The sequence below is a fragment of the Cervus canadensis genome, chromosome 1, assembly GCF_019320065.1.
Source record: "Cervus canadensis isolate Bull #8, Minnesota chromosome 1, ASM1932006v1, whole genome shotgun sequence".
NCBI lineage: Eukaryota > Metazoa > Chordata > Mammalia > Artiodactyla > Cervidae > Cervus > Cervus canadensis.
In genome coordinates, this window is record NC_057386.1 from 12,803,111 (window position 1) to 12,829,632 (window position 26,522).

Below are 26,522 nucleotides of genomic sequence, written 5' to 3' on the forward strand. Positions count from 1 at the left end.
AGTCTGAATGTCAGCCCTGTTTGGGCTATGGGCACTCTGCCTTAGAGCTTCCTGGCACTTCTTACCTAGCCTCGTGGACTCTAACCACTGTGCATGTGAAGATTCAGCCAGAGGTTTGAGGGGACCTTTCAGACTTCCAGAGCTCGTTTTTCTGCTTAGCTTCTTCTAGCATGTTGCCCTGCAAATTTCAGCTAAAGCAGCCTCTGCTGTGCTTGAGTCCCCCTTCTCTGCAGTGGGTTCTAAAAATTATTTTCTAGTGGACGGGCTGGGCAGCTGTAGAGTCCAGTTGGTTGGTTACAAGGTGTTGTCATCCTACTGCCTGAAAATACTGAGTTGGCCAAAAAGTGCATTTGGTTTTTTCCATAAGTGGGCTCTAGTAGTGCTCAGTTGTCTTTAACTTCATTTGAAACAATTTTGTTAGATTATATTGTGACAGCTGTCATATCAGCATGCATTTTAAAAAAATTTTATCAAAATTGGTGTTTTTATGTAGCCATTTTAATAATGAAGATGGAAGAAGAAAAGCAACGTTTTTGGCATGTTATGCTTTATTATTTCAAGAAAGGTACATGGTGGAAATAAAAACAAAGGTTTGGGTAGTGTATGGAGAAGGGACTGTGACTGATCTGTCAGAAATGGTTTGTGAAGTCTCATGCTGGAGATTTCTCACTGGACGGTGCTCTTGGTCAGGTAGACCGGTTGAAGTTGAGAGCAATCAAACTGAGACATTGAGAACAATCAGCGTTATACCATGTGGGAGATAGCTGACATACTCAAAATATCCAAATCAAGTGTTGAAAATCATTTGCATTTATTTTCTTATATCATTAAATAATCTACAATGTTGAAAAAAAATCATTTGCACCAGCTTGGTTATGTAATTGCTTTGTTTGGGTTCCACATAAGTTGCGGAAAAACTTTCTTGACCATATTTCTGCATGTGATACTCTACTGAAACATAATGAAATTGTTCTATTTTAAAAAACAAATTGTGACAGGCAGTGAAGTGGATGCTGTACAGTAATGTGGAACAAAAGAGATTATGGGGTGAGTGAACTTGAGTGAACCACACCAAAGGCCAGTCTTCATCCAAAGGAGGTGATGCTTTGTTTATGGTGGAATTGGAAGGAAGTCCTCCCTTAACGAGCTTCTTCTGGAAAACCAAACAATTAATTCTAACAAGTACTGCTCCCAGTTAGACCTACTGAAAGCAGCATTGGATGAAAAGCATCTGGAATTAGTCCACAGAAAACGTAATCTTCCATCGGGATAACGCAAGGTTGCATGTTTCTTTGATGATCTGGCAAAAACTGTTATAGCTTCGCTGGGATGTTCTAATGCAGCCGCCATATTCAAGAGACACTGCACCTTTTTCTTGAAAAAAAAATTATTTTTGACTTGTGCTGGGTCTTTGTTGCTGTGCAGGCTTTTCTCTAGTTGTGGTGTGTGGGCTTCTCATTGCAGTGGCTTCTGTTGTTGTGGAGCATGGGCTCTAGGGCGCATGGGCTTCAGTAGTTGTGGATCTTGGCTTGAGATCACAGGCTCAGTAGTTGTGGCATACAGGCTTAGTTGCTTTGTGGATTGTGGGATCTTCCTGGATCAGAGATCAAACCTGTGTCTCCTGCATTGGCAGTCAGATTCTTTACTGCTGAGCCTCCAGGGAAGCCTCAACATTGCACCTTTGGATTTCTCTTTATTTCAAAGGTCTTTACAAAATTCTCCTGATGGAAAAGATTTTAATTCCCTGGAAGGCTGTAAAAGGCACCTGGAGCAGTTCTTTGCTCCAGAAGATACAGAGTTTTGGGAAGATGGAATTATGAAGTTGCCTGAAACATGGCAAAATGTAGTGGAACAAAATGGTGAATATGTTACTCAATAAAATCCTTGGTGACAGTGAAAAATATGTCTTTTATTTTTACTTGAAAACCAAAGGAACTTTTTGGCCAACCCAGTACAATTGTTGGGTTGTCTAATTGGTGGTGGTGGTAAGGTAGTTCCATATCAATTATTCTTTATAACTGGAAGTGGAAATCCTTTTAATCCTTTTTCTTCTGTCTTATTATGTTGTTTAGAACCGAATTGTTCTAAACATAGTAGTTGTAGAGGTGTCTTCTGTAAAGCATGGTATTGGATATTGATTTGAGACAGAGTAATAATAAAAAATATTTTCCCTGCATTTAAAAAGCAGGAATGAATGTTATATTAACTCTATTCCCCTTTTAGAAACTGAAGGTGAAACTTTTTCTTTTGCTCTGTTGACACTTGGATTATAGAGGTTTACTAATATTAAACTTTTCTGATATTTCTAAGTAGCTCTTTTTCCTTTGGGCATTTTATTTTAGCGTCATGTTAATATTTAATTTAATAGCAAATATTTTACATTTGTTTTTCCCTAGAATGGATGCTGAACTTGTTGTTGGAATTTGTGCAAGACAAGACATCTCCGGCAGACCTTGTACATCTGGCTTTTAAATTTCTTTACATCATCTCCAAGGTAATATTTAGATAGCACATTGTAGCTGACAAAACACTTTCTTGATACACTTGGTCCAGAGGTACCTTCCAAAATGTTATCAGGAAAGATGGTTCTCACACAAAAGCTGTGGGTTTCATCGTTTCTCTTTTTACCATGTGCTGGGGATCAGATGTTAGTGACCCAGGGGATCCTTTGGCTGCAACAGCACTTTTCAGCATTGTTGTCAGCATCTTGCACTTGAATGGATCAGGCATCAGCTAGCCAGAAAGGGAGGGAGAGGATGTATGTACACGTACATATATGTATATATATGTGAGTAACTGAGAAAAGTTTCCTATGAGGAGAAAGCAAACAAAGTTGGAAGCAGAAATGCTTCTCAGCGGTGAATGTGCAGATGGCTTTCCGGGGATCTCGTAGGATGCAGATTCCGAGTTAAGTGGGTCTGGGATGAGGCCTGATACTCTGCATTCTTGCAGGCTCCCAGGAGATGTGTGTGCTGGCCTGTAGACCTATCATGGGAGAGACTCGGCCCTCTCGGCTGGGGTTTTGCCTCTGTGGGGCCTGCCGTGTGGTAGAGAGAGGCCTGCGTGCATACTCCTTGCCCTCGGTTGGTTGAATGCAGGGTCTCCTGAAGGTGTAGTGCCGAGTTTCACAGAAGCCTTAATGAATTTGGGACCTTTTGGGTTCTCGAGGACTTATTCCTCATAATCAAGGTAGAAGCAAAACTTGTTAGTATGTAACATACCTGTATGTCTGATGAGCCAAGATTGGTTGGTCAAATTGGGACAGAACATGTTTCTGAAATGATTTATTTATTTTTTATTTTTATTTTTTTTTCTGAAGTGATTTAAATGATTTAAGAAGTAAAGGTGGCTTTCTTATTGTTTAGTCTGACTGAGTTGTATCACTGTAATATGTAATTTTCTTTGGTCATTGGGTGGCATAGGTGGTGGTTTTTGATAATAGAGAAGTAATCTTGCTACTTTCTGTATTTGCTAATTATATAATTCAGTATCTTTTTATTTGACAGGTTCGAGGATATAAAACATTTCTTCGTTTATTTCCACATGAAGTGGCTGATGTGCACCCTGTTTTAGACATGTTTACAAATCAGAATCCTAAAGACCATGAAGTAAGTGTCCCTTCCCCCCCCCCCCCCCCCCCCCCCCCAGCTGATTCCTTGGTTTGCCTGCTTCTATACTGGTAGGTTCCTTTCCTGTTGCCTTCAATTTTATCTTGTGTTATTTTGTGTCATTCCCTCTTTTTTCATTTGTTCCTTTGATTTTCTCTTTTTATGTATGTTGCTTTAAATTATTTTCTTTTCAAAATGCCCTTTATAAAGAAAATTGTACCTGAATATGGTGTGATGATAACTATGTTATTATCCACAATTTTTTTAACTTAAAATAGAACTATGTTGGGGGTCCCCAAGACCACCCCAAGTTTAGTGATTCCCTAGGACCACTACAAGAATTGGCATCTAGTTATCCTCATGGCTATGACTCACTCCAACAAAATCAGCAGAGGGAGAAGGCATATGGGGTCAAGTCCAGAGGAAACCAGGCATGAGCTTCCAGAGTCTTCTCTCCATTGGGTCACCCAAGGCACTTGTGATTTCCCACAGCACCAAGCTGTGAGAACACATGAGGTATCCAACAGGAAGGTCACAGGGCCAGCACCCACGATTTCTATGAGGCTGGTCATGTGGGTACTCTGCCAGGCACATACTAAACCACAGAAGGCGAGCAGGTGTTTGGCATGAGCCACATGGTGTGTGCCAACGGTCTGAGCACAGTGGCCCTCATCAGTTAGGACGCAGTGGGAGCGTTCCCACCGTTCAGGCTCCCAGGTGGCTGCCGATGGCCAGCCTTGCAGCTGTGTGCGCAGCAGAGTTCTTGGGCGCAGGACTCACTCAGAAGGGCACATGCGTTGTAACTTCAGACTCAGGAAATCCTCTTGCTGTGTATGTGGCCTGCTCGCCTCTGTTTCTCTTGCCTCTGATAGGGAGTCTGGAGCCAAAGCGGAATCTTGTTTTGTTGACTTCTCTGGGACAAGAAGTTGAGAATTTTTTTCTTTACTCTTAAAGTCTTCTGTTTTTTTATCTTTTACTCTGTTTTCCATTTTTCTTGAAATGCTGATTGCATGCTGAAGGGTGCCAGGGATAAGAAGCCGTTACACTGACATGTTAATGATTTTTGTTTGTTCATTGTGCTGTTTTTCTTGCCTACCAAGGTAGCAGCCAGGCTGCATGCCAGAGGTCGTGTGGTAGAGCGTTGTGTGTGTGGAGTCCTGGGTGGGCGCTGAGCAGGAGGGGCGGTGGGACCATGTGGATGCCCTCCACACAGGAATCCTGTCGCTTTGTCTCGGCCCCATAGACCTGGGAGACCCGCTACATGCTGCTTCTCTGGCTCTCTGTGACCTGCCTGATCCCGTTCGATTTTTCCCGCCTCGACGGAAACCTCCTCTCTCAGCCCGGGCAAGAGCGAGCGTCCACCATGGACCGTATCCTCCAGGTAGCAGAGGTGAGTGTGGCCCTGTGGTAATGAGCCGCTGACTAGTGTCTTTCTCGTGCCATCCTGCCACTGGGACTTAACTAGGTACACTTGTGACGCTTGGATATTTCTAAAGCTGTTGTCACTCTTTTTCAGTGAGGTGGAATTCCATTTCATGACTTAACATGAAACTGATAATTCTCATAGGGATCAGGATGAATTATTTCAGCAAATCTCATTTCTCTGTAGATAATACAGATACTCTGATGATAGCAAAAAAGGGGTTTTGGGGGCAGTGATAAGAGAAATTAAAGGTCCATTTAAAATTTAATTTTTAGCACTGTGTAAGTAATACATGATCATCATAGGAAAATCAGAAAGTAAAGCAGGAAAAATATTAAAGTGAAATCTCTCAACTACTAGTGTTGAGAGATAACACGTGTATTTTTTTTTTTTCTTCAAGGTTCTCCTGATGCATGCATTATGTGTGTAGATATAGGTTTTTGTATATTCTGCTGTGGAAAATATTACCCTAAACTTAAATGACTTAACACAGCCCACGTTCTTCATCTCACAGTTTCTGTGAATCAGGAAATCTGGCCGTGGCCTTGCTGGGCCCTCTCTCAAGGTCTCCCCAGGCTGCGGGCTGAGCCCACCTGGGACAGGTCTGCTTCCAAGCTCTCATGGTTGTTGGCAGGAGTCAGATCTTGAGGGTGTTGGTTGAGGGCTTCAGTGCTTTGCTGGCTGTTTGCCATGCAGCCCCAGCCACCCCCCCACCCCCCACCCCCGCCCCAAACAATGGCGACTTACTCTGTGAAAACCAGCACGGGGCAGGGTCTGTAGCAAGGCAGAGGTCACACATTAGTGTGACCTCATCGTAGAAGTGACATCCTACCTCCTGCCAAATTCTCTTGGTTAGAAGCAAGTCATCGTGTCCAACCCACATGGGAGGGATTACACAGGGCGTGGGCACTGGTGGGCAGGACCAAGGTCCATCTTAGAACTTGCCCACCACACTTAAACTAAGCTGGTCTGGGTGCCTGCTCTGCACCAGACATTCTTCAAAGAGGCTTTTCATCCTGCTTAATGAGACAGTTCACTGTTTTTATCCTCATTTTACTGAGGAGGCAACATGTGTGAGAAATAAGTGACTTGGCCAGCTCTCTTTCTCACACATGGTGGATCCAAATTTGAATACAGGGGTTTGGCTCCCAGCCTTCTTTATGCTGCTCCGTGTGGCCCACGCATACAGGGGCCCCTGATGTCCTGCTGCTCTGGGACCTGCTTTTCCCTGGAGCTGTTTGGTCTGAATGTCTCACGTCAGTAAGTAGACATCTCCCTCAGAGTCGTTAGGGGAAAAGGTGCACCACTGTATCCTTATTTCTGAAATATGAATAGTCTTTTCTAGATGGGTGGTTTGTTTCTAGCTGAGTTTGGTTACCCTCTGGGTGCTTGTCTCCTAAGTGGGATTGCCCGAGGAGAGGCCCAGTTTCTAAAGATTTCTCCTTCAGAAAAAAAGGTCGTTTAAATATATCATTTGGTAAGCAGTTGAGAATTGGAAACCTCAGGAACGTCTGAGTCCCTGCGTTAAAGTGCAGCCTTCCTGTGTTTGAGCAGGGCTTCCCAGCTCTTCTGAATGCCGTGGTGCTGGCGGGCCCCAGGCCTGTCCATGCGCACTCTGGGTAGCAACACACATGCTTCATTTTTCAGCCACATTTGCAAATGTACGTTTCAAGGAGTGTGGCCACATGCTGCGTGCAGATTGGGCCCTCCCCTGAGGGTGAGCGTATGTGTGGCAGCTGCAGGCCTGAGCCCACATTCATGAGTGGTCCGTGCAGCTTCAGAGTCTGGCCTCTGCCCCTGAGCCTGCACTTAGGCGGATCCGCTGGGTGTGGGAGCAGGTGGCTGAGTGGGTCCCTGATGTTTGCATCGTGTGGTAACGACGCCTGTCCTTTTACCCTTCCCTGTAGTCCTACCTGGTCGTCAGTGACAAGGCCCGAGATGCAGCTGCTGTCCTTGTGTCCAAGTAAGTGCTTTCTGAGACTCTTTGCAGTCTGTGACCTGTGTCTCTGTTGTCATCAGAGAGGACACTCGGTTGAGAGGCCTGGGGAATCTTTGCGGTCCTGAGGACTTGGCTGCTTTCCCTGAGGAAACCCAGCACTGGGAAAGGGAACCTGAACCTGATGTGACCACCGTCAGTGCTGGTTAGGGTCTCAGGGTTATCCGATGCCAGGTTAGTGGCTCGTGGGCCCATCAAGGGAGTGCAGATTTTGAACAGGTGTAGCACTTTCTTGGGGCCAGACCTCTCCTCTAGGGGGGTGTCAGTTAAAAGAGCCTTTGGAAGTCACTTAGCAGTCTACACTGTGGTTTGTGGAGATCATGGGCTGTGATTGCATCATTATGGCTGGGGATAAAAATCCCCAAACATTGCATGTTAACTAAAAACAGTCTGCCTGAAGCAGGCTAAGATGGATTTTTCTGATGAGCTGAGTAAGACGACCCAGGCAGCAGGGCCTGAAGTCTCAAAAAAAAAAAAAGGTGCCAAAGATGGGTATGAAAACTGCGTAGACTTGTTTCATGGAATATGAGAATGGAAGAAAGCAGTTTTTATAAATCTTTTGTATGGTGTGATTTAAAGTATGTGTAGAGTGTAAATGAGTTAAAAAATTTGACTTTTATCCCCCCTCCATGTTTATGAAAGTTGAAAACTGGCTGTAAGAGCTTTTGGGTGTCTTGATTGTGGCAACACTTCAGGGTCACCCTGTCTTATGTATGTAGCCATGATCTTGTGCAAGGTGGGAAGAGACATGCTTGATTTATGGGGCATTTAGGGGCATTGAAGGAAGTATTTGTGTAAGTACTTTAAGTAAGTATGTATTTGTGTAAGTAAACCATTGGGCAGAGCCTGAATTCAAGAGGCTGATTTTAGGAGTGAAGAAGGAAGCACCTGAACATGTCTGATACACCTTTCCTGGGTGAGGAGAAAGTCACCGCCAGAGCTTTCTCATGGTTTTAACAAGGAATGAAAAAGCATGCGTTTCTTTCTAACTGTGAAAGTAATCGTGTGTTTTGGAAGATAAAAGTGCAAAATAAGACTCGCATGTACTGTCATCCCCAGAGACGTAACTGCTGGGGCCTTTGTTCTCCCCTGCTGGTGGGCGTGTCGATCCCTGGCACGTGGGTGCACTTGCAGGTTTGATCCTGGTGCCGGCAGGCCGGCCTGGAGCTTTGGTCAGTCCTCCAGACGCGATGAAGGTGTGATGTATTCTTTCTCCAGTCCCGCTGCATGAGTAGACCTTTTGATAGTAAAATTAGCACCGCCTCAGACACTCAACATGAAACTTCATACTCTTTTGATTGGCTCTATTTTTTCCTTCCAGGTTTGTTGAGATATACATAATTGACATATGGCACTGTACAAGTTTAAGGCTTACGGCATGGAGACTTGACTTACATAAATCATAAGATGATTATTGCAGTAGGCTTAGTGAACAGGTATCATCTCACATAGATACAAAATTAAAGATACAGAAAAAAATTTTTTTTTCCTGTGATGACTCTTTCCTTGTGATGACTTTGGATTTACTTTTTTTTTAAAAATTGAATGAAAGACTCGTCATATTCTGTAGTGCTTTCCAGTTTTCAGAAGTTTGACGCACGTAATTTCATGTAATCTCATAACTCCTTTTTTCCCTACCGCCCCCCCCCACCCCCCCCAGGATTTACTCTGAACAACTTTCATTATGTGACACTTATCAGTGTTAATTACATTTATCATGTTGCCTGTCACGTCTGCAGTACTTATTCATCTTATAGCTGGAAATTTTTGACTGCCGTTCTCCAGCTCCCCTTCCTGACCCCTTTCTCTGGTAACCATAAGTCTGACCTCTTTTTCTGTGAGATTGTTTGATTTCTGATTGATTCTGGGGGATGAATTCCTAGAAGAGGAATGAACATTCTAGGGGTTTTAAATGCAGCTACTGGAAAGGTTGATCAAGTTGAAAGTCTCCTTTTTCCCAGTATTTATCAACATAGCATGTGATCTTACAAATGTTTGCTAAATTTGTTAAATGAGACGTCATGTCTTTATTATCAGCAGTACTGATTTGGTAGCGTTCTCTGTTAAATGAGACATCATGTCTTTTCATCAGCAGTACTGATTTGGTAGCGTTCTTTGTTAGATGAGACGTCATGTCTTTTCATCAGCAGTGCTGATTTGGTAGCGTTGTGCTGAGCTTGACCTGGTGGGGTACTGCACCTGTGGGGTGAAACCCTAAACCCTCCTTCTCTCCGTCGCGGGTGTCCTCCAGAAGGCTGATAGCCAGAGACCCCTGGTGGCTTGTGCGGTGCTGACTGGCTGCTCCTGCGCCATCTAGTGGTTGGACAAGCTGGCGTTTGTGAGGTTGCGGCCAGGTTGTTAGCTCATTAAAAGAGCTCCAGCTGATTTTGCTAGGTTGTAGGTGCACCCAGTTTCCTTTAGCCTTAGAGAGGGCAGATGACCTCAGGTCTAGAGCTGCTCTAGGTGGGTTCTGACTCGCCTGTTTCTCAGTCTTTTTTTGGTGAGCTGTTAACAGTGAGACCCTGGGTATGAAGAGTAGTCACATGTGGCCTTTGTCCCCGCTGGCGTCTGTTTTCTGGTGTCTCATGAGGGAGCTGCCTGTCATACCCTATCAGCTTTGAATGCTTCCTCTTACCATGTGTAGTTTATTTGCAGCTGCATCTGTTTGCTTTTATTAACCAGAACCTTTAAATATGGGCTGCACGTTCTGTAACTTTGTTAAATATGCCAAGACATTTGAATATGAATGTTACTTTACAGAAACTTGTGGATGGAAAAATATGTCTTTATTCTTCCTGATTGTACAGAAACTCATCAATGAAAAAATATGCCTTTATTCTTCCTGATTATATTAGTTTTAAAAAGCAGATGTTTTTATCTTGCTATGAAATCAATGTATGTTCCATGTGGAAAAGTTGGAACATAGAAAATTAGGAAAACCCTACCCATTTATAATTATAATACACAATACATGTGTTGTATTTTTTTGTTTTGTCTTTCTGTGCTGTCACTGTATGGAATTTGCGTAGCACAGTCTCATGAATTAACATTTGTTCTTTCACTTAATTTCACATTATGACTGATTAAATGGCCCCTTTATATTCCACTGTTTTTACTCTAACCAGCTTCCTCACATCTTCCTCTTATCAGTAGTGATGTAATGACTAGCTTTGGTTGTAAACCTATTTTGATATTTGGGATTATTTTCTTAGGATAGTGCCCTAGAGGTGGCCACAGGACACAAGGACGTTGTTGAATCTGTGCACCAGTGACTCTTGGGAGCAAGTTTTCAAAACCCCTCCACCACAGGCAGCCTTACGCACAACCCTGCTCCCCCAGCTGGATTGTGCATTGTTTTATTTATTACTCACGTTTAGATTTATTTCACTGATCGCTGGTGAGTTTCAACACATTAATCTTATTTCAGACATTTTATGTCCTGTGTTGTAATCTGATTTCTAATATCTGTGGGTTTCTTGGTGCTTTTTTTCTGCTAGTGTGCGCTTTCTCTGTGAAGGATGTTAGCTCAAGGAGGGTGTGATATTTTCTCCAGGTGGTTGGTGACCTTTTTTTTTTAAATTTATTTATTTAAGATTGTGCTGGGTCTGTGTTGCTGCGGGGACTACTCTCTGGTTGCCCTGTGTTGGCTTCTCTTGTTGTGGAGCACAGGCGCTCGGGCTCAGCAGCTGCGGCTCCCGGGCTCTGGAGCACAGGCTTAGTCGCTCCATGGCGTGTGGGGTCTTGCTGCGCCAGGGATTGAACCCACTCCTGCATTGGCAGGCGGATTCTTTACCACTGAGCCCCCTGGGAAGCCCAGATGGTAGCCTTTTACTTCTTCTTTGGACTGAAGTTTTTAATTCTAAAGTCAACATGGTAACTGTTTTCCTTTATTTATTTTTTACTTTTATGCTTAAAGGCTTACTCTCATAAGAGATTTTGCAAAGAATCATATTTTTCTTATTTCCCCTTGCTATTCTTTGGAACTCTGCATTCCAAGGTGAAAGGCAGAGGAGAAAAGGAAGATGTTCCCACCTGAATGCAGAGTTCCAAAGAATAGCAAGGGGAGATTAGAAAGCCTTCCTCAGCGATCAATGCAAAGAAATAGAGAAAAACAATAGAATGGGAAAGACTAGAGAGCTTTTCAAGAAAATTAGAGGTACCAAAGACGCATTTCATGCAGAGATGGGCACAATAAAGGACAGAAGTGGTATGGACCTAACAGAAGCAAAAAGATATAAGAGGTGGCAAGAATACACAGAAGAACGATACAAAAAAGATCTTCATGACCCACATAACCACAGTGGTGTGATCACTCACCTAGAGCCAGACATCCTGGAATGCGAAGTCAAGTGGGCCTTAGGAAGCATTACTATGAACAAAGGTGATGGAATCCCAGCTGAGCTATTTCAAATCCTAAAAGATGATGCTGTGAAAGTGCTGCACTCAGTATGCCAGCAAATTTGGAAAACTCAGCCGTGGCCACAGGACTGGAAAAGGGCAGTTTTCATTCCAGTGCCAAAGAATGCTCAAATTACTGCACAATTGCACTCATCTCACATGCTAGCAAAGTAATGCTCAAAATTCTCCAAGCTAGGCTTCAACAGTATGTGAACCAAGAACTTCCAGATGTTCAAGCTGGACTTAGAAAAGGCAGGGGAACTGAAGATCAAATTGCCAACATCCATTAGATCATAGAAAAAGCAAGAGTATTCCAGAAAAACATCTACTTCTGTTTCATTGACTATGCTAAAGCCTGGCTGTGTGGATCACAACAAACTGTGGAAAATTCTTAAAAGAGACGGGAATACCAGATCCTCATACCTGCCTCCTGAGAAACCTGTCTGTGGGTCAAGAAGCAACAGTTAGAACCGGACATGGAGCAACAGACTGGTTCCAGATTGAGAAAGGAGTGTCAAGGCTGTATATTGTCACGCTCCTTTAACTTATATGCAGAGTACATCATGCGAAATGCCAGGCTGGATGAAGCTCAAGCTGAAATCAAGATTGCCAGGAGAAATATCAATAACCTGCAATAATCAATATGCAGATGACACCACCCTTATGGCAGAAAGCGAAGAGGAACTGAAGAGCCTCTTGATAAAAGTGAAAGAGGAGAGTGAAAAAGCTGGCTTAAAACTCAGCATTCAGAGAACTAACATCATGGCATCTGATGGGGAAATAGTGGAAACAGTGAGAGACTTTATTTTCTTGGGCTCCAAAATCACTGCAGATGGTGACTGCAGCCATGAAATTAAAAGACGCTTTCTCCTTGGAAGAAAAGCTATGACAAACCTAGACAGCAGGTTAAAAAATAGAGACATTACTGACAAAGGTCCGTCTAGCCAAAGCTACGGTTTTTCCTTCCAGTAGTCATGTGTGGATGTGAGAATTGGACCATAAAGGAAGCTGAGTGCAAAAGAATTGATGTTTTTGAACTGTGGTGTTGGAGAAGACTCTTGAGTCCCTTGGACTGCAAGGAGATCCGATCCAACTAGTCCATCCTAAAGGAAATCAGTCCTGAATGTTCATTGGAAGGACTGATGGTGAAGTTCCAATATTTTGGCCACCTGATGCGAAGAACTGACTCATTTGTGAAGACCCTTATGCTGGGAAAGGTTGAAGGCAGGAGAAGGCGACGACAGGATGCGATGGTTGGATGGCATCACTGACTCGATGGAGATGAGTTTGAGCAAGCTCTGGGAGTTGGTGATGGACAGGGAGGCCTGGCGTGCTGCAGTCCACGGGGTCACAAAGAGTAGGACATGGCTGAGCGACTGAACTGACTGATATTTTTCTAGCTTTTTATTGTTTCATATAGAATTATTAATCCATTTGGAATTTCTTTTGTCATAGGGTATATAATAGATTTTTTTCCCTCTTGTAACTAAATTCACCATTTTATGAACATTTCACTTTTCCTTTGTTTATTTAAAAATACACAGTAAGTTCTTACACAGAATAGGGTTTGTCACTTCACCTGTGCTGTTTCACTCTCGGGCCAGGTGCCGTGTGGTAACAGTGCCGATGAGTGGTGTGTCCGTCCCACCAGTGTTCTGCACTTCGTCCCCCTGGTAGGTCTGGTCCTGTTGTTAGAAGGTTTTGCTGCTCACTCTGTGGAGCTTACCTTCCTGAGAGAAGGACAAGGGGGATCCCTGAAAACACTCACGTGTGTTTTCTGGGCTCCACATTGACAGTGGACCTAATTTGTGATGTAAGTTTTCCTAAAAAGTAAGGAAGCCTAGGATTCAGAGAGATTTCAGTGTGTGCAGAAAGGTCTTTTTCTGGGCATTACATCTGTGGTGTAGTTTTCCATTTTTGCTTATCTGTACTTTAGGACCTCTGCTGCCAACGTTACATTTTTAGTAAGAAAAAAAAAAAATCTACTTGTTTAAACCTTTTAAAGGAGCCCTGGGTGTTTTACTGTGAGTTGGCAACTCCCCTTGTGTGATTTGCTTAGGAATGGAAGTCAGCCACTGCAGGGTGCACACAGAACTTTGGGCTCCTGCTGACTCCGCAGGTGAGCGGGTGGAGGAAGCAGGGCGTGTGACCCCGAGTGGCCGGCGCCGTGACTTGTGTCTCTGAGTGGGGCTTTGGGTCCCGGCCCTGTGGGCCACTCTGTGCCTGCACCCTTGCCTGTCCCGAGGGCTGCCCCGCTGCGGATGCTGTGCCTGCCCACGTGGTGTGATGCGTGCCAGCTGGAGTTGTGTGGTGCTTGCCGGCTGGCTGTTGTCTTCAGCCTGTGGGCTGATCAGACGTCAGGCTGAGGATCAAATCGCTGTGGGTGTGGCCTTCATCCTATCTGCACCCTCCCCCCATCAAAGGGCTTTAAACAAGGCCAAGGACATTGAGATGGGTATATATCATCAGTTATCCATTTTAGGTGATCCCCCTGAAGTGCAGATTTTGTGAACTTTTTGGCCCCTTTTCCCAGACCCACCAAAACAAGACGTCTTGAGGGTATGGCATGTTAGTTTTCCTTGGTAACCAGCATCCTAAAGTTTGGTAAATCCTTGGTGACCGTGTCTCTGGGTGTGCGCCCTGTTAGGGGTGGCGGAAGACAGTAATGGCAGCTTTGTTTTTTTTGACCCAGAGACCTTCCATGTGGCTGCAGCATAATTCTAGCGCTGGGTGGTAGTGGCTGAGTGAAGAGGGGCCTGTGGGGGGCGGTGGGGGGCTTCTGGTCAGGATGAGAGGCTCCTGCAGGGTGCAGAGGACGGTGCTGGGCTTGCCAAATGCTGCTCCCGGGGCGAGTGTGACCTGGCGTGTTTCCGTGGTATTGGGCCCAGGGACTCACGCCCTGTGAGTGCCTGCCCCTGGCAGAGCGAGCAGTCCTCACAGGTCACCTCCCTGATGCTGCCCCTGGGCCTCCCATCCTCCCCTCAGCTCTTTCCTTCTTGTTTGCCTGCTTCCTGTGTTTCTGCCCCCAGGCTGCAGGCTCCCATGGAGGATGGGGCTCAGCCTCAGCCCGAGAGCCGGGGGACGGGCGTGTGCGCTGGCTGGAGAGGAGTGAAGGGGGCCCAGGCTTCAGTGTGGGAGCCCAAGGGTGGCTGCCGGCCCAGACCGCGTGCAAGAGGGTGGGCGAGCGCCAGCACGTGGGGAGCACGCGCCTGCGATGGGGACAGTGGGGCTGTGGACACGGCCGGCGCTCCGCGTGGGGCTGTGCAGCAGGCGGAGAGGATGGGGAAGGAGTCCTGAGGCAGGTGTGGAGCGGGAGATCGCAGGTGGCAGCGCGGAGTCCCACGGGAAAGGGATGCCAAGTCGGGCCAAGGAGTGGGCGTTGCTGGGCTTGGGTGTGAAGGTGGGCCTATGGTTCATGGGGCCTCGGGATGAGCGGGGGCTCGGGACGTGGGAGCTGGGAGGGATTGTCTGTGTGAGACCCCAGAGAGGTGGTGGTGGTGGTGGGAATCGCCACCCGAGGGCCAGGGTCTTCATTGGAGAGTGGTGGTGGGTCAGGAAAGGGTGGGCTATTGTCAGCCAGGGCCAGGTTTGAGCTGTCACTACCTGTCTGTTCCCTTCCGGCAGGTTTGTCACGCGGCCTGATGTCAAGCAGAAGAAGATGGCGAGTTTCCTGGACTGGAGCCTGTACACTTTGGCCCGCTCCTCCTTCCAGACCATTGAGGGGGTCATCGCCATGGACGGGACGCTGCAGGCCCTGGTAAAATGGAAACTGCCCCTGTGGGGCTTCAGCAGTCAGTCCTTGGGGTTGTGGGAACGGCAGGGACAAGCCCTATTTAATACCTTGGTTTCATTGTGAAGTGGCTGGAACACAGGAGATGTTGAATCCCGACAACATCTTTCTTTCCTCTGCTGCTTTCACTGGGCCCTGTGACCCAGGGCTGGCCCTGTGCTGTTAGCGATGGGCTTTCTGCCCAGGTGAAGGGGATGGACTGGTGATGCTGTGCGTTGCCGCCAGGGGGCACTGGTGCCCGCAGAGCTGAGCCAGAGCCAGAACCAGTGGGCGGGCAGGGGAGTGTCCTCCTCGGGCTTCCTGCTGCTTAGGCTTGTTACAGAGGAAAATGGTTAGAACCAGCGTGAAGGAAATAAGGCAGGTTTTGGAATTTGTTCTTGTTCAGATGCCCTGGGTGTTTGTAGTCACTGCACCAAGTGCAGACTGGACCTCTACCCTTTCCTGGCTGCCTGCTTTGCTTGTCTGGTGGTACTTTTTCTAGTATAGACGGGGAGGAAAGGTTAGTTTAAATTCTTTGGGGCGGGGGAGGCTGCCACACCTGAAGCTCTGGGGTCACGGCTCCCCTCCCTGGGCCCTGTGGTCCTTGCAGTGGGCGACTCTGTCCTTGTCTCTGAGGCTGGAGGGCCCAGGGCCCGCTTGGAGGAGAGCAGCGTGTTTGGGGCTGTGTTTAAAGGGGGGCGTTTGTGCGATGACTCAGTGTGATGTCATCTTCTTGGGTGTCGTCCCATCTTCTCTCTTTGGCGGTGGCAGGTTCTGACGGGGTGTAGGAGGCGAGAGGGCCTGGGGAAAGTGGGGCTGATGGCGTGATGGCCCGGGGCGGAGGGACAGGAGGTGGGAGAAGCAGAAGACAGCACTTTGCCCTGCCTCCTCCGCTCCTAGAATGTTCTCTCATCTGTGTCTTTTCATTCACAATATCGTGAGGAAGGACTGTCATTTAATGATGAGACTATCTCAAGACATTAAAAAAAACAACAACCAGAAACCTTGTAAAATAAAACCTGTCCTGAATTCCTGTAGTCTGTTGAGGTGATGTCTGTTTTTTCATGTGTCCTTTCACTTTGTAAATAAATGTGATATGTTGTTACAATGGTTTTTGAAAAGTTGAGATATAATTTGCATAATACACCCTTTAAAGTGTGTGAGTTCAATGATTATTTTCTTACATGCGCAAGGTACAACTGTCACCATTGTCTGATTCCAGGATACTCTGGTCACCCCAGAAGGAAACCCCCACACATGAGCAGTGCCTCCTCACCACCCCCCCAGCACCCCCAGTTCCTGGCAACTAGTGACCTACTTTCCGTCTCTCTGGATTTGCTTATCGAGGACATTTCCTACAAGTGGAATCGTGTACAGTGTGACCTTTTGAATCTGGCTTCTTTAGCGTCATGTTTCCACAGGACTTCCATGTTGTAGCCTGTCAGTGCCTCCTTCCCTCTTAATACTCCATTGTAGTTACTCAGAATTCTGAGATACTCTGAATAAGGCTGATCTGAAAGCTTGTGTGTAAGATTTTGTTTGAGCATATATTTTCAACTTCCTTGCTACAATAGATTTTTTTTTTAAAAGTGTAACAATTTAAATATATTTCCTGTGTTTCTGAGGTCTTCTAGAAATTTTTTATGGCATACCCACCTGTCATATTGATGAAACATGGGTATCAGTCTGTGGCTGCAGGCAACTCTCGTTCCAGCTGCATGTGTGGGGAGGTGCTTCAGGAGGACTTTATTGCTTTGTTGGGGGTCAGTGCTGGGGGAGGCTGGCCGATTACGGTGCTGAGTGTGGAGTAGAGGGGAGGGAGTGGTCTAGTCACCGCGCTCTTGCTGTAGGGTTCCTGGGTGGGCGTGTGTAGGGCATCGAGCCCTGGTGAAGAATGGGTGAATAGGGCTGAGATGGTTTATTTGAAGGTTTGAGTGTAAGTGGATTCTTAGTTTTTTTGCGTGAGTCACATTGAGAAGTCTTAGGTCATAGAGAAACAAGGGTCTGACGAACGCTGCTGAGCCTGTCAGTCCACTTGGGCCTGCAGGGTAGACCCGTCCAGACATGGGTGCCGCTTCCTGACTCACTTTTGTCCTGCTTTAGACCTCTTCTGCCCAGTCTGGAATCTGCATCCTTGACAGGCTCCTGGGGTCTCCTGGCAGCACCTCCAGGGGTCTCCTGGCAGCGCCTCCTGGCCTAGAAGCCACCCCTCCTGAGGCCGTTGCCGCATTCAGGTCAGGGCACCTGGGCTGTGGGTGCCTCCACTGTGGGACTGGAGCCAGCGGTGACCACCCCTGGGGCCTGCAGCTGGTGGGGCCTCTGTGTCCGTTGCCCAAAACTGGTGGCGGTGGGCTTTTGTGCTCAGGCCACCAGCGAGCGGTCCTGTGGCTTTCTCCAACTCAAGTCCTCGGGGTGCTGGGGCCTCTTGGCTTGAGAAGGTCGTGGGGTCACATTCTGCCCAGTTTCTGCTATGGCTGGGCCCAGAGGTCCTCTTTTTTTAAAAAAAAAAAAAAAACATTTTTGATCCTCTCACTGCTTGTTTCTAGGTTGTTCCCAAGTTCTGCTCCTTCTCCACACGTGGGGCACAGGTGTTGGCCCTCCTGCCGGCCCTTTCACCGGCCACGAGTGGGGAAGGGCTTTATACCGGGTGGCCTCCCCATTTTACACTCAGGAGGAGTGAAGGCCTGTTTTGTCTTCCTCCTGAGGAATAAAGTGATTTTCTCAAAGCCTTAGCAAAGTTGAACCCCATGTCCCTGCCCCAGTGTTGGCCCAGAGGAGGAAGCCCTGTGGGCTGAGGTGCTTTGGCAGCCACACCCCAGTGCTTTCTGGGGAGATGTGCCCTCGGCGAGGGTATTACCTGCTTCGAGAGTCCTGCCAGGGGAGGTGGCCCTCCTGTGCTCCCGGGGGCAGGCCCATCTCTTTTGGAGCCTTAGAAGCCCGGTGGTTCCTCTGGAGACAGAAGAAAAAGAAATACCCTAGGGTGTCTCTGGAGTCATGTCCCTCTCTCCTTTCCCTCCTTTTGAAGGAGAAATTTGGTCTAATTGCCGCCGCCGCCGCCGCCCGCCCAGGCAGGAGGAAGCAGTGTTGGAGCTGAGCTCTGCCGGGCAGGAGCGGTTTCGCCATGAGCTCGTCAGACCTGAACGGGGAGGCTTGGCGCTCGCTGTGCATGATGAAACCTGCAGGCGTGCTGCGCCCCAGGATTCCGTCTGCCTCTCTTTGATGCACTTGGCTTCACTCTGTCCACCTGCTCATTAGTGTGGGTTAGGCGAAACAGGTGGACTCGTAACAAGTACTGTCGAAACTGGGGCTTGATTTTTATTTCCCTTGAAGCATATTCCTCTTGCAGCAGTGATTTTTTTTTTTTTTTTTAACTTTTGTGGGAGGGAAGCAAGTGTCCGGCAGCTTCATGTCATTGGAAGGCCCCTTAATTCTAGCTCTTTGAAACACCCTTTGGTTTAGGCCCTCTTTAAGCATTAGGGTTAGTGGAAATCTAGGAAATTCCAGGGAAGGAAGCACAGTATTAACAACGGGGGCTGCTGGCCATCTGGACGTGCTACGCTCTGCTCCCGCCGGCGCGTGTGGCGTGCTCGCCCTGGCCCTGCAGGTTGGAGGTTCACGGACGGACGGACGGGGGGTGCTCTGTGCGCCCCGCCCTGCCACTCCGTGACGGCCGCCCTGGCAGTGGACAGTCTGCCAGCCTCTGGGGTGTGTCCCCCCTTCACAGTGAGGCTGCTTCTATCCGTTCTATCACTGTCACAGGTACACCTTGTTAAAGGGTGAAGTGGTGACAGACAACATGAAAAACCGGGGAAGTGAAGGGGCAGGATGTGAAGAGAAGGCGCTGGCTCACGCAGGACCTCTCTCCTGGGGATGTGACGCCTGTCCTCTCGGTTCTTTGGAAACAGCACCCTGTGGTTTCCTTTAAGGTGTTTGGCCAGAGGACAGACAAACCTGCTTGGGTTTTTTAGTCACAGCACTTGCCTGGAGCAAGGTTCTGGGTGGAGGAACATGGGGTAGGAGTCCTTTGAATGTGGCCATTTTCAGGGTGTGCACGTTTATGTAAAGTTCATGCGCTGTTGTCGGATTCAGCAGAAATAAGGTACCTTCGGTTTCCTCGTGTGTCTGCGATGTGGAGCAGCCAACGCCGAGGCCGCTCTCGTCTCACGTGACTCATTGTTTTCTGCGCAGCGGGCGGCCCAGTGCACGGGTCTTGTTGGAACACGCACTGTGTGAGGCTGGCCTCCGTTCCCTGGCGGCCTGGTTTGTACACCTGCTGTGTGATGGGGTGACGTGTCCTGCAGGACAGGTGCGCCCTCGCCGGCGGCCCAGCCTGGGCCCACGCTTGCAGGGGAAGGGACTCGGCCATCGCAGCGCCCCCGACCCTTGGATGAGAGACAGACAGAGCGCGCTGTGCCCTGTGGGAGACAGACGCAGGCTGTCTGCCCGTGTCCCTCCGCCCAGGTAGCGGTGGCCCGCCTCGAAGCCACCACCCACCCGGCTGCCCGCCTCGAAGCCCCCACCCACCCGGCTGCCTGGCCACCCTCCCCTGCCCTCCAGCGCGCTCTGTGTGTGCCTGAGTCTCCCCTGACCTCCGTCCCTGGTTTCTGTCCTCGCTCCCAGGGCCCTGACTCTGCTCACCTCTGGTGCTTCAGGCTCCACAGCTCAAGGCAGTGTCTGTCGTGCTGAGGCTTTGCCCTCCTCCTGCCCGAGTTCTGAGTGCGGCCCCGCAGCAGAGGAGGGTGCCGGCCGGTGCTGTCTGTGCCCTCCCAGGCCAAGTCCAGTGCTGAGCCCCACGGCGGGGACGAGGCGCGAGGTGTCTCCCCGGCCCGGCCCTCCTTTACTGGTCCAGTGCTCACCGGGCCACGCTGGCCACCCCCGCGTGCCCCCCCCATCCTCCACCCAGGTCCTCGCCTCGAGCGCGGGTGTCTGCCCGCTGCTGCCCTCCCTCCATTCAGCGGCTGGCCCCATCTTGAGGGTCCCTCCGGGCAGGGGTGCTGCCTCTGGGTGTTCTGCGTCCCGTGCTCATTTCTGCTGCCCACTGGCCTGCCCCGTCAAAGCCCTTCGGTGCAGTAGGCTCAGCCCTGCTGGTCTGGTCCCAGGCGAGGCTCTTCTTCCCCTTTCTCCTTGTGTCTCCTCTTGTCTCACTTCTGCACATAATCCTGTCTTCTTGCTGGGCTCGGCTCCTGAACTTGGCACCTGCCCCTTCCTGCGTCCTAGCCAGCTCTGCTTGGGACTGTTCTCTGGGGATCACAGCCGCCTCCTCTGACCTCTGCTCTGGGAGCTGGGCAAGCTCGATGTTGATCGTTTCTCAGTTTCTGGGATAGGAATTGTGCATTTTGTATCCTTTGTTTGTCATGTGTTAGGCAAGTAGGACGTGCAGTCAGTATTCTTGGTACTCATCAGTCAATTGAGAGTCTATTTTCGTCTGAAGAATCTTCAGCAGTAAAGTCATTGGTCCTAGTGAGGCCCGTTTGGGAGGGATCAGAAGTCCGCTGGTCTGGCTCTGCCTCCAAGACTGTTCCTCCTGGTCTTTCCCATCTTCGGGGTTTATCTTCCCAGTGTGGAGGTCGAGGTGCAGCAGCATCTTTACTGCTCTTCAGATTGATTGGGATCCTTTTAAGAGAAGAGCTTTGAGCCTTTTTAGCTTCATGGTGTTTGAAATTGGTGTATTGGGGTGGTGGAAAGCCTGCCGGTGCCCGTACCTTTGTGTGGCTGCTCATGGTTTGTGGTGTCTGACCAGGCTTCGTCAGGGTGGCCGGGTCAGGTGAGAGCCACCCGAATGGCTTCCCAGTCATCTGCCCCCTGCCCAGAAAAGCTGGGCCCCTCCGCGTAGTGAGACCAGAGGTTGCCCACGTGCTCGGGTCTGGGGAGCGGTTGTTTCAGTGGGAACACCTGAATGCACCTTGCTGTTAGGGTCCTGCCCTGTCCATGTTCTGTTCAGAACGGTTGAGAAAGCTCGGCGGCTAATAAGGTGGTAGAACGCATCGTCACAAGCAGACTGACATCTGAAGACAGGAGGGCATGTGGTCAGGTGTCCTCTGAGCTCTTGTGCCGCCTCCTCTTCCAGACGGGACTCTGGAAGCTGCGGTCAGGGGCTGGGGCGGGGCTCCATCTGCGTGCCTGTGAAGGTGTGTGTTTACTGCTGGGCTTTCACTGTTAGGGAAAGATTGAACACACAGTGGGAAGATAAAACTGGATGTGATTGTTTTGATTGTTTAAACATTTCTTTATAACTGTCAACTGTTATTTACGTATTTATGTACTTAAAATCCTTTTAAATTTACTTGATGTATTAATAAATGTGTTTTATCAGAATTGTAGTTTTTCATTCTGAGTCCTAGCTGATAATAATCAGCTGTTTATCCCAACCATTGAAAAAACAACTTCAGCAATTAGAATTTTTCTATAGTTGAGAAAGTTTTTTTCTTTTCCCTTTAATGTATGTTGCCCCGAAGACATATAGCAGGCACCACTCTCAAGAAAACAGATGTCCTGCTGCTTCTTGAGGCTGGAGGTGCCTCTGGGCGGGCTGGCTTGCCCCCTCCCCTCCCTCAGACCTGTTCTCAGCATAACGTGTTGGGCATGGCCTTCAGGTCAGTTCTGTGTTTCTTAGTGCTCCCTCATCCAGTTTCAGCTTACTTTGATTTCTTAGGGAGATGATGGCACCTTTCATGTTCCCCCCCTTTTATTTTTTGCAAGCCTCCAGTCGTGTGTGTGTGTGTGTCGGGGGGGGCGAGTAGGGGGTGGTGGAATAGGGGGTGTGGTGGGGTTTTTTCTCTGACCTGCTGGGAGGGGGCCTGGAGTATGAGTTAAGAGAATCCCTCTGTACAGTGCCTTTGGGTTTACTCGAAGGGGGCTGAGCAGTTAGCCTTTGTTGCCTTCCATGGAAGGTGTGGCCCTGCTTGGGCTCTGGCTCGCACGAGGACCGTCAGGCAAGCTCGGAGTGGCGTCCAGTCGGGAACTGAAGTGTTGGTGCGTTGTCCTCTTTGTGTGTGCATGTCAGGAACAGGGGTACTGGGGCCCGGTGCCCTCCTGGGCACAGAACAGGGGAGGCTGCCCTTCCTGGCCCTGTCCCGTCTGCTGGCGATGTCACGGCGTCCTGAGGGACGGGGAAGGGGGCCGTCGTGCAGCCAGGAGTCCCGCGGTGCCAGTGCTCGTCAGCTCGCAGGACGGTTCTTGGGTACTCGTGGCACCCCTGAGCTGCGTGGCGTGGGCCCCTTTCTCCTGGAGCCTGGGGTGGAGCTGCTTTTCTTGGCCTTGACTTGGTGGTGCCTTCAGGGGCCTCAGACCAGCATCTCCTGTTCGGGCAGCCGGGCAGACTTGCTTCCAGCAGCTGACAGCCTGTGATTTACGGCTGGAGAACATGTCCCGGGGAGGGAAGCTGGTTGCACAGCGGGCAGAAGAGCCGGCTTGGGTGGGTGGTGACTGGAAGGTGTGGTGGTTGAGAGTGATTACTGAGAAATGCATCTCTTTGCGCCTTGTGCTGGGCTGGTTTCTTTAAGAGCAGGAACAGTCATCTCGCCTCAGATGTGCGTGCTGTATGGTCTTGTCTCTATGTGGGGTGACAGCCTCAGTGGTCTTCAGTTGGCTCGTGTCTTATGCATCCGTGAAAAGTGGGGTGCCCTCCCCGTTTAGTGGCTTGGCTGATGGCTTCTCCTGACCATCTGAAGACCAGAGTGTTTCTGTGGGCCACTTCCTCTCTTTGCTGAGGGTCACCATCCTCTGCGCACGCTGGGTTGGACCGTGTGCCTTCAGGAGGGAAGGCCAGTGAAGACGGCCCCGTTTCCTGTGGAAAAGCCAACCAACCAACAAAACCAAAGCCCCGGACTTCTGTGATTCTTGTTCCTGTGCACCCCCTTTGCCCTTCTGAGTCCACTCACGGGAGAATCCATAACTCCTGTGACCCTTCCCTTCCCGTGTACAGAGTCCCGGTGGAGGCCGTGGAGCTGGTCTGGGGCCAGGAGTAAGCAGAGGGCAGGCTGCACCGCCCAGCACTTTGCTGTCCCTCACCTGCCTCTCCTCCCTCCATCTCTCCCACGGCCTCCCCTGGAAACCAGGCCAGGCCCTCACATGGGACCCAGACAGCTCATACCCCAACAGTAAAGCTTACGGGACAGACACACCGCCCCTAAACTGCTGATCTTGTCACCAAGGACGAATAAAAATGAGTTTTCGAAGGGGGTTTCTCATACTCTGCCCACTAATGTGCTGAGGATTCTCCACGCATGTTGCACAAGACACGTTTGCTAGAATTTGTTATAAAGCCACGTGGGCCTGGGGTTTTCTTTCTGGAAAGATTCTGCAGTACTAATTCTTTTTTTTTTACATGATCCAGGTCCATTCAGATTTTCTGTTTCTTAAGTCATTTTTGCTAATTTGGAATCTCATAGTTTGTCACTTTCCTTTGAGTTGTTTTACTTGTTGTCATAAAGTTGTTTATAAAATTCCTTTGTTATCCTTTTGGTTTCTGTGAACTCTTGTGAAGTCCTTGAATTCCTGACTTTATGTATGCATGTTGTATGTGTTGGTGTGCACGTGTTTGTGTATATTAAAATACACAACCACATACACTTGTGTTGTTGAACTGTTTTAAGTCACTCCTCTGCCTCTAAATACTTCAGTGGGTGTTTCACATAATCAGCATGCTGATTTTGAGGACTAATTTTTAAAACAAAAGTTTTTTCTCCCCGCATGGTAATAATTCTTTTCTCTAACTTATTTTTTAACTGGAGGAAAATTCCTTTTCAATATTGTGTTGTTTTCTGCTGAAAGTAAAAGTTGCTCAGTCATGTCCAGCTCTTCGCAACCCCATGAACTATACAGTCCATGGAATTCTCCAGGCCAGAATACTGGAGTGGGTAGCCTTTCCCGTCTCCAGGGGTTCTTCCCAACTCAGGGATTGAACCCAAGTCTCTCAGAATGCAGGAGGATTCTTTACCAGCTGAGCCATAAGTAAAGTCCAAGAATATTGGAGTGGGTAGCCTATCCCTTCTCCAGCGGATTTTCCTGACCTAAGAATTGAACTGGGGTCTCCTGCATCGCAGGCAGATTCTTTGCCAGCTGAGCTATCAGGGAAGCTTCTGCCACACATCAATGCAAATTAGCCATAATTAATACATATATCACCTCCCTGCCCTCTCTCCACCCGACCTGTCTAGGTCATCACAGAGTGCCAGACTGGGGTCACTGTGTTCTCACCAACTATCTGTTTTATATGTATCAATATATATGCGGATATATATGTGTGTGTGTGTACATATCCACATGTATATGTAGCATGCATGCCTACTAAATTGCTTCAGTCACGTCCAACTCTTTGTGACCCTATAGACTGTAGCCCACCAGGCTCAGAGCTCTGTCCATGGGATTCTCCAGGCAAGAATACTGGAGTGGGTTGCCATTTCCTTCTCATGTATGTAGATATATCTGTTGATGCTACTTTCTCCATTTTTATCCCACACTTGCCTTCTCCCACTGTGTCCACTAGTCTGTTCTCTATATATTTGTCTTCATTCCTTCCCTGCAAATAGATTCTTTAGTATCATTTTTCTAGATTCCACATAAATGCATTAATATAGGATATTTGTTTTTCTAAATTCCTTCACTTTAACAGGCTCTGGGTTCATCTACCTCAATAGAACTGGCTCAGATTCGTCCTTTTTTATGCCCACGTGGTAGCAATTCTGATGGTAGTAGCTACTGGAAGAGAACGCAGAGTGTGTGGCGGGGTCTCCCCTCTTGCCCCCCGGGCTCGGCGTGGAGCCTGGGGTGGGCAGGGCTCAGAGCTGTCAGCGGTTCTGGTGCTTCAGAAGCTGAGATAGTCTGTCTTCCCAGTGGGATTTTCTACTTCACTTCCTAGAGCTATTGGCGCACTAGAGTGTGCTTCATGGTTTTAGAAAATTTTGGCAAAATTTGTGTTCGCAATTATTCTTATACCAAGACATTTATTTGTGTTTTTAAGTGTATAATTGCTCTCACTTTGAAAGTCGATTGAGACCCGAGTGGCTTTCATAACTCGCGTGCTTGTCGTGTTGTCGGCTGTCTCCTCGCGGCTCTGGTGGTTTCTCTGTGCAGCAGCACTGGCCGTGTGGATGGCCTTGTGCTCCGAGGACAGAGGGGAGGTGGTGTGTGACCATAGGGTGCGCTGGCGCCAGGACCTGGGCTGGGCCAGCCTTGAGCACCCCACACCCCTTCCCCCCAGCCCTGCTCCGCTTGGAGGAGAAACTGGACCCTCGGTGAGGCCCCATCCTTGGCCGGGTTCTCTGTCCTGGTTTGTATGTGAGGCACTTTGGAGCTGAGACCGCCGTGACCAGGTTATTGTCATGAACCCTGACATTTAGTTTTTTAAAGTTAGAGGTATCTAACCACACTGGTGTGTCCCATAAGCTTTATTGCCGGGTCCCGTGTACAGGCCCGGCCTGGCTCTCTGGGGAGGCCAGGATAGAGCTGGAGGGATGCGAGGCAGGTGAGGGACAGCAGTGGGCTGCGAGGTGCGGCCTGCCTTCCCCTTCCTCCTGGTCCCAGGCCCGCTCCAGGGCCACCAGCCTGGGCCTCTGTCCTTCTGAGCCCGTCCACTGGGCCTGTCCTGGCAGTCTGGCCAGGAGGCTGACGGCCAGCGTTGAGAGGGTTGCTCTTGTGGCCACTGCCGCTGGAGCAGGCTGTGGAGTGCTCTGCCCCGGGCTGTGGGTGGCTCACCCGGGGGCTTCCACGTCTCGTTGAGACTCATCCGGCTGCTGGATGGTTTCCTTCCCGCAGAGCCACCTCCCTGACTGCTTCCAAAGTTCACCAGGAAGAAGTGCGGGGATCTGGGTGACTTTCCTCCTTGTCATAAATCCAGAGTGTAAAGGCAAAGATTTCAGGTGTTCAGGGAGTGGTTTACCAGTCCTGAAATGGGTATATTTCAGACCTGACCTGTGGATGTCCGGGGGTCGCTTCTCCATTTATAGTGTGTGTCACTGGGGAGCGAAATGCCCTGAACTTCCCAATCCGATGGCTGGCTCATGGTTTTGGGGTTAAGTTGGTGGGGGAGAAGGGCAGAGAGCACAGAGGAGAGCGTGACTTCTGCCAAGGGGCTTTGCAGCAGAGGTGCAGAGCAGGGCTGGTGCGGTGAGGACATTGTCCCGTGTGCTGGGAGATGGTGGTGGAGCTGTGGGCTGCTGGCTGGGAGGTTCCTTCGTGCTTTGAGTACTGGGATGTCTTGGACCTGTGGGTCTGAGCCCCGGTGGCCTGTTTTGTGTGCCTGCCTTGGTGCGTCCAGGGCTCCTGGGACTCCACGTGCAACTCCACATGAAACACCATGTGAAACACCACTGACTAAGTGTCTGGGAT

At 49.0% G+C, this 26,522-nt stretch overlaps 1 protein-coding gene across 1 annotated transcript in view; it reads left to right on the forward strand.

Annotated features, from left to right (window-relative positions):
• TBCD (tubulin folding cofactor D) overlaps nucleotides 1-26,522 on the forward strand; it is a 142,555-nt gene that overhangs the window by 5,951 nt on the left and 110,082 nt on the right. The window contains exons 3-7 of the mRNA XM_043464260.1: nucleotides 2,397-2,494; nucleotides 3,507-3,608; nucleotides 4,852-4,998; nucleotides 6,939-6,994; nucleotides 15,050-15,182. Coding sequence (XP_043320195.1) covers nucleotides 2,397-2,494; nucleotides 3,507-3,608; nucleotides 4,852-4,998; nucleotides 6,939-6,994; nucleotides 15,050-15,182 — 536 coding nt within the window. The remainder of the gene's footprint in view (nucleotides 1-2,396; nucleotides 2,495-3,506; nucleotides 3,609-4,851; nucleotides 4,999-6,938; nucleotides 6,995-15,049; nucleotides 15,183-26,522) is intronic.